Source organism: Dendrobates tinctorius, unplaced genomic scaffold (genome assembly GCF_039654945.1).
Source record: "Dendrobates tinctorius isolate UK_male_01 unplaced genomic scaffold, ASM3965494v1 ptg000020l, whole genome shotgun sequence".
Taxonomy (NCBI): domain Eukaryota; kingdom Metazoa; phylum Chordata; class Amphibia; order Anura; family Dendrobatidae; genus Dendrobates; species Dendrobates tinctorius.
The window spans coordinates 13,350,996-13,365,807 of record NW_027361688.1 but is presented as its reverse complement, the minus strand read 5'-3'; the positions used below and the strand labels follow the sequence as shown (position 1 = coordinate 13,365,807).

At 48.2% G+C, this 14,812-nt stretch overlaps 1 protein-coding gene across 1 annotated transcript; it reads left to right on the top strand.

Annotated features, from left to right (window-relative positions):
* Positions 1-274: 274 nt before the first annotated feature.
* LOC141083445 (E3 ubiquitin-protein ligase TRIM39-like) lies at positions 275-3,291 on the top strand. The gene has a single exon (XM_073567719.1). The coding sequence runs from the start codon at positions 505-507 to the stop codon at positions 2,104-2,106; it is 1,602 nt and encodes a 533-aa protein (XP_073423820.1). The 5' UTR covers positions 275-504; the 3' UTR covers positions 2,107-3,291.
* The last annotated feature ends 11,521 nt before the right edge of the window (positions 3,292-14,812 follow it).

Genomic DNA, 14,812 nt, shown 5'->3' with positions numbered 1-14,812 from the left:
GGAACGGGGAGAGGTGAGTATCACAAGTGGCGGGGCCCTGAGCAAGAGGGGGGGAGTCACACTCAGAGGTGCCGACACTGGCACTGGCATTGGGCCCCCATAGCGTGCTGGTGTCCCCGACAGCTAGTGGGCCCCCTCTCCTGCTCAGGGCCCCGGCACTTGCCTGGGTGCGCCGGGTGCTGACGCCGGCCCTGGAGATAAATATTTTAAAACAAGTCTTGCAAAAAGAAAAAAAGACAGAATTGCTGCTCTTTCATTTAATGACGCACCCCCCCCCAACAAAGAATAATCAGTCAGTACAGTATACGTGCAGCAAAATTGTGTATTTACCCATACAACCTTCTTACTAAACCAAACCTTCATATGGCTATATTGATTGGAGAATTAAAAAGTTATCGCTTTAGGAAAGAAGAAAAAGGGTTAAGTGACTGGGTGTAACTACAACTTTGTCCTCTCTCCAGCATTAGACACTTCCAGTTTCGTTTCTTCCTTCTTCTGTCAGCCATGGCGTCTGCTGATCTGAGAGACGAGCTGCTTTGCTCCATCTGCTTATCTACATTTATGGACCCTGTAACGCTGAGATGTGGACACAACTTCTGCCGGGTCTGTATTGATCGTGTGCTGGATACACAGGACGGGTCTGGAGTTTATTCCTGTCCTGACTGCAGAGAAGAGTTTCAGGAGCGGCCGGCACTGATGAGGAACATAAATCTCCATAATGTCGCAGAACGTTTCCTGATTACTCAGCAAGAACAAGAGGAGATCACCGGGATCTGCTGCACTTACTGTGTGGACTCTCCGGTACCTGCTGTTAGATCCTGTCTACACTGTGAGGCTTCTCTGTGTGATAAACACCTGAAAGTTCACAGCAAATCACCAGAACACGTCTTATCTGATCCCAGCACTTCTCTGGAGAAAAGGAAATGTTCTGTCCATAAGGAACTTATAAAGTATTATTGTACTCGGGATGCCATCTGTATCTGTGTGTCCTGCAGTCTGGCCGGAGAACATCGAGGACATCGGGTGGAGATGCTGGAGGAGGCCTCAGAGAAGAAGAAGGAGAAACTGACAAATGTTCTCCAGAAACTGATCACAAAGAGAAAGGAGACTGAGGAAAGAGTCCGGAGTCTGGAGGAACACAGGAGAAAAGCTCAAGAAAAAGCAGCTGGAGAAGCCGAGAGAGTCACTGCCCTGTGTACAGACATCAGGAGACGGGTGGAGGACCTGGAGAAGAAGGTCCTGAGTGAGATCTCCAGGCAGGAAAAGGAAGAGTCACTGTCACTGTCTGCTCTGATCCATCAGATGGAAATAAAGAAGGACGAGCTGTCCAGGAAGATGAGACACATTGAGGAGCTGTGTAACATGACGGATCCACTGACTGTCCTACAGGAACCAGACACCGGTGACTTGTGTGATCCTAAGGAGGAAGGAGGTGGTGAGGACACAGGGGGACATGATAAACAGCCCCATGATGGAGATGACCTGGATGTGGCTGTGATCTCACACACATTACACACATTATGTGAGGTAATATCAGGTATAAGGAGCGGGATCTATGTGGAGGGTCCTGCAGACATATTACTGGATGTAACCACAGCTGCTGATAATCTCCTTATATCAGACGACCTGAAAACTGCGACCTGGACACGAGAGGAGCAGAATCGTCCAGAAACAGCAGAGAGATTCCAGGATTATCCTCAGGTGATGAGCAGGAGGGGATTTACCTCAGGACGACATTACTGGGATGTGGAGGGCAGTAGATCAGGGAGGTGGATGGTGGGGATGTGTTACCCCAGTATAGACAGGAGGGGAGATCAGTCAGAGATTGGATATAATAACAAGTCCTGGGGTTTGTGGAGATATTATAATAATCAGTGTTCAGTGAGACATGGCAGTAAACTAATCCGGTTACCTGACAAGATCCCCAGTGATAGATTCAGGATATGTCTGGATTATGAGGCCGGGCAGTTGTCCTTTTATGAGCTGTGTGACCCCATCAGACACTTACACACCTTCACTGCCACCTTCTCCGAGCCCCTTCATGCTGCATTATGTGTATTTCACCCATCAATTTATGGTGATGCCTGGATTAGAATTTGCAGCTGAACAATAATAATTGCTGTAAGATATTTGCCCAGAGACCGGTGACATCACAGGGAGGGGGATCTGGCTGAACAGTTAATATAACAGGTCATGTGATCTGTGGACCCCATTATGGACGACCCCCCAGGATCATTACTGTTATTAGTTTTAGGGGAGGTTCATAAAACCGTATAGAAAATCATTCAGAGTTTCATGCAGAAAAGTGGGACGATGTTTTTCTCACTTGTCCTCCATATACAATTTGCTTTTTTACAGCAGCTATTAACCATTTACAGTTTCCTGTGTTACAGAATTACAATGTATCCATACAAATTTCTGCCTATACCGTGGCGCTGTATGGCATCACATTTTATTTTTATTTTTTTCCGCACCCATAGATTTGAGTGGATGAGTCTAATCTGATTTCCACAAGAAACTCGCACATGCTGTGATATTTTTCACCTGCCGACATTGTTCCTGGCGCCGTCTGTTATTTTTCACAAATATCATTCATACCAAAAAGACCGTCTGGAGAACGACCCTCAGGGCTCCTGGACACGACGTTATATTTCACCCGACCACACTTGCGCAAATGTTATTCCATCACACGTCACAGTATAGTGTTCGATCTTTACGGATACATTACAAGTCTGCAACAGGAAACTAAATGGTTAATAGCTGCTGCTGTAAAAAACGAATTGTACAAGGAAGGATGATAAGTGAGAAAATTATCGTTCTACTTTTCTGGATGAATCTGACGATTTTTTATACTCTGGTGTGAACCTCCCCTTAGGCCACGTTCACACGATCAGTATTTGGTCAGTATTTTCCATCAGTATTTCTAAACCAAAACCAGGAGTGGGTGATAATACAGAAGTGGTGACGGGTTTCTATTAGGCCGGGGTCACACTAAACGACGCAAAATACGGTCCGTAGTTTACAGGCGTAATACAGATGAATGACCCCTAAATAGTGCTCCGTATGTCATCCGTAAGCAAGGTGTGGTCACGTATTTTGCGCATGTCAGCATCCGTATGGAGAGATTTTCTCGCAGCCTTGCAAAATGGACATATAATGGAGCCCTATGACAGGGTTTTTCTAACAGAAACGAAATAATAGATATAGACACATAGAATGCATATATACACACACGAGTCATTGAGATAAACATATATATTTATATTTCACAGAGTTCTTCATAGCAGAATAGCCGCTAATTCAATTGCCGGCTTCTATCAAATTATTCCTCAACCCGACATGAAATGACACATGGTTTACATTCAGTAAAGCATTTCATTTCATGTTTTGTTATATGTCCCTGACTAATAATTTGATGAGGGTTTGTGTGCAAAATTTGGGAGTTGTAGTTGTAATTTTAAGGGGTTATTTTGTTGTTAAATAATGCCAGGGATTCCCATAGCCCTGTAGTGGTGGCGAATGAGTTAATCTAACAAAGGGTTAATGTCACCTTACAATCGAGTGGTGACATTAAACCTTTGTTAACTTAACCCACTCGCCACCACTACAGGGCTATGGGAATCCCAGGCATTATTTAACAACGAATTAACCCCTTAAAATAACAACTACACCTCCCAAATTTTGCACACAAACCCTCATCTAATTATTAGTCAGGGACATATGAAAAAACATGACATGAAATGCTTTACTGAATGTAAACCATGTGTCATTTCATGTCGGGTTGGGGAATGATTTGATAGAAGCCGGCAATTAAATTAATTCTGTTATGAAGAACTCTGTGAAATATAAATATATATATATGTTTGTCACAATGTCATGTATGTATATATATATATATGTGTGTATTCTATGTGTATCTATTCTTTCGTTTCTTTATTAAACCTGTCAGTGTGAGTTTACTGTATCGTGCACTGAATTGCCGGCTTTTCTAAAAGACACTGGGTGCGTATTTCTCGCAAGTCACATGTGTGGTCCGTGTGTAATCCGTATTTTTTGCGCACCCATAGACTTGCATTGGCGTACTACGGGCGTAGTACGCTGACAGTCTCAGCATGCTGCGAGTGGCACGGAGCGTAGAATACGGATGAGAAATATACGGCTGGTGCGAGGGACCCCATAGAGAATCATTGGTCCGTGTCTAATGCGTGGTTTTAGCGCCTCTCACTCGTCCGTATTCCTCTCTAGTGTGACCCCGGCCTTATACTTTTCCTCTGATTGTTCCTCTCCTGGTTTTGGTCACAAATACTGAGATAGAAAAAACCTCACGAAATACTCTACGTGTGAACGTGGCCTGAAAATAAATTGCTCTGTGTCCCCCTTATTTAGAGATCGGCTTTACTTTTCAGGGCTTGTTTTCTACATGATGTAGTTTTATAGCTGCCATTTTCGGGTCTATACAATATTGTGATCACTTTTGATTGATTTTTTCAGGGAATTGTGGTGACAGAAAAAAACAGACATTCTGGAATTTTGATTTCTTTCCTTTTTTTACTTCATGACGTTCACCGTACGGGTGAAATAATTTTATATTTTCAACAGGTTGGATTTTTGTGGACGCGGGAATACAAAATATTTTATATTTTAAATTGTTATTGTTTGTAACTGGGAAGATACAATATGTGAATTGTTTTTTTGTTCCTATTTTTTATATCTTTTGTTTAGTTTTTCCTTCTTTTTCAGTCTTGCAGTCGTTTGCTCGCTTGTACTATATACGGTATAATCTCAGGATTGCTGTATACCGTCACTGGCAGTTTCCTATGACGCTCATCACAGTCTGGGCCTTACAATAGGACCGAGGGTGCAGAGACGCGGCCTATACATATCGCACATAGTGAGGAATTGATAAAGTGTAACAGGAGAATGTATAACTGCTCATCATACAATAATCTGTGTGACGGCCTTATTCCACCTTTCTGTCTCACAGGACAAGGGTTGTCGTTATGTCCCGTGTTGTCACTTCTGGGATATTTCTGGTTTTCTATCATTTTGGAGATTGTGTTTTTCCTGTAATCCTCACACTGTATTATATCTAATGTAACCGCTCGGTATAATAAACTGTCCTCCCCTCCTGTAATATTACTACTCTGTCACGTGTCTCCTTGTGATATAGTGGGGGCTGGAGGCGTAGCTGTAGGGGGCTCACGGGCAGCCATCGCACCAGGGCCAGAAGAAGAAGAGACGATCCGAACTCATGGAAGAGTCAGCAAATCCCATCCGCCCCTGATCTTGCCTGAAACTTCCCGGAAACTGGCGATTCCTAAAGGTTTTGTTTATTCAGGAGGCCGGGAACAGGTCGCGTCTCCTGACTTTACAGTTCTCTCTATTACGATCATCTCTTATTGGCCATTGCCCACTATGGAGGCCATAGTACAATGATATGGTAATGATATTATGGCAGGTGCTCCACCCTCCCCCGATATTATAATGGCGGCCTATCCTAAGGATATGTGATCATTATAAAAGTAGTGGACAACTCTTTATACCCAACGTTTCTTTCTATAAATCCGCACATGCTCTATTCATGGTGTTTGTCTCCCACTGACGTCAATGGAAAATAACATGTACAGAACCGCAACGATTATCAGAAGACTGTTCAGTGGACATTATAGAGGTATTCTCATCTTACACATGATGGCGTTGTCACCGTCAGGGCTGAGGTGGTCACACATGTAATTCTCTCTGGTGACTTCTATGGGGACTCGATACAGATGATTGCACTTGTCGGGCTCCCATAGAAGTCACCAGAGAGGAAAATTCATGCTCATCTCTCCACTGAGACACATAGGGCCGCCATCAGGGTATTACTATGTATTGCTATGTGACGGTTTATCAGAGAGCACTTGGCCCAATGTTATACTATAACCAAATTGAGACACAACAAGAAAACACAGAATGACAGATTTGCAAAAATACTCTGCAATAAAAAATAGCAGTAATCAGCAAGTGCTGGATAACAAATACAGGGTATTTAGTTGATACGTTTTTTTGCGCAAAAAAATGTACACAAGCTGCTCCACCACGTCAAGGTAACCCCTATCAAAGCAGTCCCTATCTAATATATTAAAAACCTGAACATGTGAACAGTGTCTAATATGAACAGGATTCAGACAGGCCGTTCCCTAGTATGGGTGACTAAATGCCCTGTATTTGTTATCCAGCACTTGCTGATTACTGCTATTTTTTATTGCAGAGTATTTTTGCAAATCTGTCATTCTGTGTTTTCTTGTTGTGTCTCAGTTAGTGGGTGGTGTGAGCATTGTCTGATTGACGTGTTAACACTTGTGCATGTCACGTGTGTTTTTATAACCAAATTGGTCTGAGGAAAAATTAAAAAAAAAACTAATGCCATAAAAAATAAACTTTATTAGTTACATTAACACCATCAAAAAATGAAAAATACAAAAAATGGAAAAACCAAGGAAACAATTAGCTAATCAATGTCACACAATGGTGCACAAAAAAGAAAAAGGAGGGTTTGGGTAGGCCTATTAAACCCTAACTAGTGCCCCTGCCTGACAGCGGAGGTTGACACCATCTTGAGAACCAATGGTGTTATGAATGAGTCACCGTAGGAGGCAGACACAAAAATAGCAGCTAAGTCCAGAAAACCGGAGAAGTTGGCAACTATCAGATTGCAGACCCCTGAACCTAACAACACAACTAGCAGTAGCCGTGGGGGGTTCCTACGGTGCCCTAGACCCCTCGATCACAGCCGGAGAAACTAAATAGCCTAAAGACAGAAAAGGAAAACTAAACTGCCCCAGAGCAGACCCCAAAGTAAAAGGCAGCCCCCAACATATAATGACGGTGAAGCAAGATGAAAAAACACACACAGATAGAAAGATAGGCTGAGCAAACAATGGGGCCCAAACTCACTAAAATAGGACAGGATAGGATAGGAGCTGTCTGCAATCTGCAAAAACCCTGAAAAGACATAAGCCAACAGGCTGATATGGAAAAAGGCCCTGAAGCAGCTAGGCTTCAAAAACTATATCAGCACTCAGGTATTTTCTGAAGACAGAGCTAAAGGAATTCAGATCACCCCAGCAGGGAATGACAGAAATCCAGCAAAAACAAAAACAACGTACAAATGCAAACGGAAGAGCAGAAAACTTAGCTTTTGGAGAGCAGGAATACAGACTGGTATCCAAGGATCCACAGAGAAATCACCCGCAGAGCAGACGGTCGTGGACAGCCTTATATCCAGTCAGAAACTCCACTCAGCCAATCATCATCATTAGACCCAGATGCCTGATAATCAGGCTCACTATCTTTCTTTACTAGAAGAGGGAGTTCATCGGGCCTCAGTGGTAAAGGGGAAAATGAACTCACAACAGTACCTCCCCCTTGAGGAGGGGTCACCGAACCCTCAACCACGCCACCAGGGCGATCAGGGTGAGCCCGATGAAAGGCACGCACCAATCTTTTGGCATGAATATCAGAGGCAGAGACCCAGGAATTATCCTCCTGACCATAACCCTTCCATTTAACCAAATACTGGAGTCTCCGTCTAGCCAGACGGGAATCCAGTACCTTCTCTACCTCATATTCCATGTTACCTTCAACCAATACAGGGTCTGGAGGTGCCACCCCAGGAACAACAGGTTCAACAAACCTCTTCAACAAAGACTTATGAACACATTATGGATTTTAAATGTGACAAGAAGAGCCAAACGAAAAGAGACTGGATTAATAATTTCCAAAATCTTGTAAGGTCCAATAAATCTAGGCTTAAACTTAGGAGAAGCCACCTTCATAGCAATATTTTTTGATGATAACCACACCATATCACCAACCTTAAACTGGGGACAAATAGTCCTATGTCGGTTGGAAAACCGCTGGGCCTTTTCCTGGGAGAGAGATAACTTATCCACCACTTGGTCCCAGATCTGGTGCATTCTCTCCACCACAGTGTCAACACCTGGGCAGGCAGAGGGCTCCACCTGCCCTGAAGAAAATCGAGGATGAAACCCAAAGTTACAAAAAAAAGGTGACATCAAAGTGGCAGAACTAGCTCTATTATTTAAAGCAAATTCGGCCAAGGGCAAAAATGAAACCCAATCATCCTGATCAGCGGAAATAAAACATCTCAAATATGACTCCAAGGTCTGGTTTGTTCTCTCTGTCTGCCCATTGGTTTGAGGGTGAAAAGCAGAGGAGAAGGACAACTGAATTCCCAGCTTGGAACAGAAAGTTCTCCAAAATCTAGACACAAACTGAACCCCTCTGTCAGATACAATGTTCTCAGGAATCCCGTGCAAGCGAACCACCTGTTGCAAAAACAGGGGTACCAACTCAGAGGAAGACGGCAACTTAGGGAGTGGTACAAGATGGAAAATCACAAATCACCCAAATAACAGTCATTCTCTGAGAGACAGGCATATCAGAGATAAAATCCATTGAAATATGGGTCCATGGCCTCTTGGGGACAGGCAAAGGCATCAACAACCCACTAGAGCGAGAACACGATTTAGACCGGGAGCAAGTCCCACAGGACTGCACAAAATTCCTGACATCACGAGACAAGGAGGGCCACCAAAAAGACCGACTCACCAAATCTCTAGTACCAAAAATACCTGGATGACCAGCCAAAGCAGAGCAATGAACTTCAGACATCACTCTCCTCTTCCACTGGTCAGGAACATACAACTTTCCACTGGGACAACGCTCAGGTTTGTCCTCCTGGAACTCTTCCAGAGCACGTCTCAAATCGGGCGAGATGGCAGAAAGAACTACCCCTTCGCCTAAGATGGTAGCAGGTTTGGTCACCACAGGAGAATCAGCAAAGAAGCTCCTAGAGAGGGCGTCTGCCTTGACATTCTTAGTTCCAGGAAGAAAAGAAACCACAAAATCAAAACGTGTAAAAAACAAGGCCCACCTAGCCTGTCTAGGGTTCAAGCGCTTAGCCGACTCTAGGTAAATCAAATTCTTGTGGTCAGTGAGGACCACGACTTGATGCTTAGCTCCCTCCAACCAATGTCTCCAGTCCTCAAATGCCCATTTCATGGCCAACAGTTCCCGATTCCCCACATCATAGTTACGTTCAGATGGAGAGAACTTTCGGGAAAAGAAAGCACAGGGATTCATTTTAGATGTTACAGGATCCTTTTGGGACAAAACAGCTCCTGCACCAATCTCAGAAGCATCCACCTCTACCTGGAACGGAAGTGAGACATCAGGTTGCCTCTGGAGACCAATTCAACACATCAGCACCCTTCTTAGTCAAATCAGTCAATGGCTTGGCAATACTAGAAAATTTTGCTAGAAATTTCCGATAAAAATTAGCAAAACCCAAAAACTTCTGAAGGGCCTTCAAAGAAGTGGGCTGAACCCAATCGTGAATGGCCTGTACCTTGGCCGGGTCCATTTCAATAGTTGACGGAGACAAAATAGATCCCAAAAAAGAAATCCTCTGTACTCCAAAAAGGCATTTAGATCCTTTGACATACAGGGATGTGACGTTTTTTGAAAATGGACGTCCGAGAGTGGACCCTCTGGGTCGCGGATCTGGAGCCCCGGGGTTCGAGCGCTCCAGGTGAAGACCGACCCCTATACAGGGATCGTTTGGGGCAAGACTACCGAGGACAGAACCGCGACAGCCGGTACCAGGAGGGGCGGCTCAAGGACAAGAGGCGCCCGTAGGCAGGAGTACTGGACTGAGAGGTAGTGGACCTTATCAGGACTACAGGATGGGTAGACCGACAGGGAGCAGGTACTAGAGGGGAGAGGACCGGGAGGATGCACACAAGGAGGTACCAGGAGGGAGAACAGGGCGGTCATGCAGGGTGAGAGAACACTGGGAACAAGGAAGCAGAGCCGGGGGCTGGTAGCCATGGGGAAGACAGACAGGACACAGGCGGCACTATAGAAACCGGAAAGGGGCCAAAGCGCAGCGTGGCGAGCACACAGCAACTCTCAGGCGTCCTCTCAATACAGAGCGCGCCAGAAATACCCTAGGGTCCGGAAGCGGGCGGTACGTGCCGCCCCCGGCGCCACCCCCCGTAGGCAGAAGAGGGGACGCTGGTGCGTGCGCGCGCCCTAAGGAAGGAGCGCGGTGCCGTCACAGGAGGGGAGGCAGAGCGTGGGAGCGCGCCGCGGCGAGGACGCCGGTAGGAGGAGGTGGCGGCGGTTGCCGCTGGAGGAGGGGCGGGAGCGGGTGCAGCCGTGACCGCCGACATGACAGTACCCCCCTCTTTACATCCCCCCTTTCTGAGATTGGCCAGAAACTTTTTTAGTATTACAGGCGCGTTGATATTCTTTTGAGGCTCCCAAGACCTTTCCTCAGGACCAAATCCCTTCCACTCAATGAGAAAGAAAGTCCTCCCCCTGACTCTCTTCATGGCTAAAATATCCTTTACTTCAAAGATGTCATCCGACCCAATAGGTAAAGGAGGGGCAACGAAGACCGGTTGGAACCGATTCAGAACTACAGGTTTCAAGAGCGAGACGTGAAAGGCGTTAGGGACCCGGAGTGAAGCCGGCAACCTCAGTCTGTAAGACACTTCATTAATGCGTTTTAGTACCTCGAAGGGACCGATGTAATGAGGGACACAGCTTATAGGAAGGAACTTTCAAGCGGATGTGCTTGGTTGAGAGCCAGACCTTATCACCAGGGTGGTACGGGGGAAGGTCCCTCCATCTCTTGTCTGCATGTCTTTTGATTCGGGCACTGGTCTTCACAAGAGCCTCTCTGGTCTCCTTCCAAATATTCGAAAATTCTGTGGCGACGGCATCAGCTGCGGGAACTCCTGAAGAGGCGACAAAGGGTAGTGGAACACCAGGATTGCGACCAGAAACCACAAAGAACGGAGTTTTGGTGGTTGACTCGCTGGGGTGGTTATTATGGGCGAATTCAGCCCAGGGTAGAAGAGAGACCCAATTATCCTGGTGGGCATTGGAGAAGTGGCGCAGGTAAGTTGTTAGGTCCTGATTAACCCGTTCCACCTGCCCATTGGTCTGCGGGTGATAGGCGGAGGAGAAGTCGAGGGACGTACCCATAAGCTGACATAGAGCCCTCCAGAAGCGAGAAGTAAATTGGACCCCTCGATCAGACACAATCCGTAGGGGAAGACCATGCAACCTGAAGATCTGATGGATGAAGATCTCGGCCAACTTCGGAGCGGAGGGCAGCCCGGCCAGGGGGATAAAATGAACCATCTTAGAGAAGCGGTCAGCTACGACTAAGATGGTGGTGCAACCAGCTGAGCAGGGCAAGTCGGTTATAAAGTCCATGGCAATTTGCTGCCAAGGGGCCTCCGGCACCGGCAACGGATGGAGAAGACCGGAGGGCAAAGTTCTTGGAACCTTGTTCTGCGCACAGGTTGAGCAAGAGGCAACAAAATCTGCCACGTCTTGGCGAAGGGTGGCCCACCAGTAATAACGTGAGAGAAGCGATAGAGTCTTCTTGGACCCCACGTGCCCCGCAACCTTGGAGGAGTGCCCCCAGCGCAACACCTCCAGACGTTTATTCTGAGGCACGAAGGTCTTGCCTGGTGGAGGAGTAGAAAAGTTCACCGGGGCCACGGTGATCACTTTGGCAGGCTCGATAATATACGAGGGGTTCTCGTCCTCTTCTGGCGACTGTAGAGATCTGGAAAGTGCATCTGCTTTGGTGTTCTTATTACCGGGCCGGAAGTGAAGCTGGAAGACGAATTGAGAAAAATACAAGGCCCATCTGGCTTGTCTGGAATTGAGCCTTTGGACGGACTGCAGATAGGCCAAGTTCTTGTGGTCCGTGAAGATGGTAAAGGGGTGCACAGCCCCCTCGAGCAGGTACCGCCACTCTTCCAGAGCCATCTTGATGGCCAGCAACTCCCGATCTCCGATGGAGTAGTTGCACTCTGCTGGCGAAAAGGACTTGGAAAAGAACCCGCAGGGAACCAGTCGTCCTGGGGGAACTTGCTGGGAGAGGACCGCCCCAGCTCCGGTGGAAGAGGCGTCCACTTCAAGAACAAAAGGCCTACTGGCCACCGGCCGATGTAGGACCGGTGCTGCTGCAAAGGAGCGTTTCAGCGCCAGAAAGGCATCTTCCTCCTCGGAGGACCAGTGATCAGGCTTAGTTCCTTTGCGGGTCAAGGCCGAGATAGGTTTGGTCAACGAGGAAAAATGCGGCACGAACTGTCGGTAATAATTCGCGAATCCGAGGAAACGCTGGATGGCTTTGATTCCGACAGGACGGGGCCACTTGAGTACCGCCGAGAGTTTCTCGGGATCCATCTTCAGACCGGAATCTGTGATGACATGACCCAAGAAGGGTAACGAGGTCTGCTCGAAGAGACACTTCTCAATCTTGGCGTAGAGGTGATTCTCCCGGAGACGGTGCAGGACCATACGTACGCTTCTCCGATGGGAGGAAAGGTCAGGCGAAAAGTTGAGGATATCGTCTAAATACACTATTACGCAAGAGTACAGAAGGTCCCGAAACACCTCGTTAACGAACTCCTGGAAGACAGCTGGAGCATTGCAGAGACCAAACGGCATGACTAAATACTCATAATGACCATCACGGGTATTGAAGGCCGTCTTCCATTCGTCGCCTGCGCGAATCCGGATCAAATTGTAGGCTCCCCGCAGGTCCAGCTTCGTGAAGATTCGAGCCCCTCTCAGCCGGTCGAAGAGTTCTGGGATAAGTGGAAGTGGGTATCGATTCTTAACTGTAATATTGTTCAGGCCCCGGTAGTCGATACATGGTCTAAGAGATCCGTCTTTCTTCCGAACAAAGAAGAAGCCTGCACCTGCTGGGGACGAGGACTTTCGGATGAACCCCTTCGCCAAGTTCTCCCGGATGTATTCAGTCATGGCCGTGGTCTCTGCTGGAGATAAGGGATACGTCCTCCCCCTGGGCGGAGTGGCTCCGGGAAGCAAGTTGATAGGGCAATCATAGGCCCGATGCGGAGGCAGAGACTCCGCTTCTTTTCTACTGAAAACGTCGGCGTACACGTAGTACGGTGCGGGGAGACCCGTGAGATTGGCCGGCGTTGGCAGGAGACGAGGATGGAGGACGGATTGCAAACAACGAGTGTGGCAGGACTGACCCCAGCGGAGGATCTCCCCTGAGCGCCAGTCGACAACTGGCTCGTGCAGCCGAAGCCAGGGTAATCCGAGGAGGACAGCGTGAGACAATTTAGGCAGCACGTAGAAGGCTATCTTTTCAAAATGAAGCACTCCAATTTGTAAGTCCACTTCGGTCGTGATCCTGGTAACGAGCCCGGGAAGGGGTGTTCCATCGACGGAGGTGATAGCCCGTGGGTCTTTTAGGATAACCACCGGAATCTGAAGTTGGTCCACCTCTTGCTGCCGGATGAAATTGCCAGCCGCACCCGAGTCCACATACGCCTCTACAGATCTGCGCTCCCGTCCTGAAACGATTAAAGCTGAAAGGGTAAGAGGCAGAGAGGAATTATGATCACCTAGGGAGACCTCTCTTACCTGACCTAGGTGGAGGCGTTTCCCGGCCTCTCAGGACAAGTGCGGATGAAGTGACTAGCCCCAGCACAGTACAGGCAGAGCCCGTTTGTCATCCTCTCTCTGCGACGCTGCTCGGTCAACCTGACCCGATCTACCTGCATGGGCTCGGGGACGTTGCTAGTAGAGGGAGCTGCAGAGCGTGGAATGGGTGCTTGATATAGCCTGAAGGGTCTGCGTTCTCTAACCGATTCCCGCGAGCGCTCCAAAAATCGGAGGTCTATGCGCGTAGCCAGGGCTATAAGGTCCTCCAGAGTGGTGGGGGTATCCCGACCGGCTAGCTCGTCTTTAATCTTGCCGGAAAGGCCTCTCCAGAAGGCACCCACAAGTGCCTCATTATTCCATCCGAGTTCTGACGACAACGTCCGAAAACGGATGGCGTACTGCCCCACAGTAAGCGACCCTTGGCGGAGATTAAAGAGAGCTTCTGTGGTAGAAGCCAAGCGGCCGGGTTTGTCAAACACCTTACGAAATGTTTCCAGGAAGTTCTGGATACTCGCTACGACGGGATCATCCCTCTCCCATAGAGGGTTCACCCAGGACAGGGCTTCTCCCTCGAGGTGGGATACTATGAACGCCACCTTGGCGCGATCCGTGGGATATTGTTGGGGCAACAGCTCGAAGTGCAGTCTGCACTGGTTTAAGAAGCCCCGACAAAGTTTAGGATCTCCACCATATCTGGGAGGCTTACGCAGGCGGGGGGGCGGGGAGGAGACGGCGTCCCTGGGAGGGTTAGAGACGACCGTAGCGGACTGCAAGGCAAGCAGTCGGTCATCGATGGACGCCATATACCCCAAAATGTGGGACTGGGCATCGCGCTGCTGCGCGAGCTCCTGCTGCAGGCTGGCTAGGAGGGGAGCATGCTCGGGGTCAGAGGTCTGCATAGCGGACAAACGGGTGTCCATGGACTTCATGAAAGACATGATTCGGGCCTGATTTTCACGCAGGAACAACAGTTCCTTCTGCGTAGCAGCCGTGGCACCGGCGGGGTCCATGGCCTGAGAGTACTGTGACGTTTTTTGAAAATGGACGTCCGAGAGTGGACCCTCTGGGTCGCGGATCTGGAGCCCCGGGGGTCGAGCGCTCCAGGTGAAGACCAACCCCTATACAGGGATCGTTTGGGGCAAGACTACCGAGGACAGAACCACGACAGCCGGTACCAGGAGGGGCGGCTCAAGGACAAGAGGCGCCCGTAGGCAGAAGTACTGGACTGAGAGGTAGAGGACCTTATCAGGACTACAGGATGGGTAGACCGACAGGGAGCAGGTACTAGAGGGGAGAGGACCGG

Coding starts and splice junctions, on each gene's coding strand:
- LOC141083445 (XM_073567719.1), top strand. CDS start 505: ATGGCGTCTGCTGATCTGAGAGACGAGCTGCTTTGCTCCATCTGCTTA.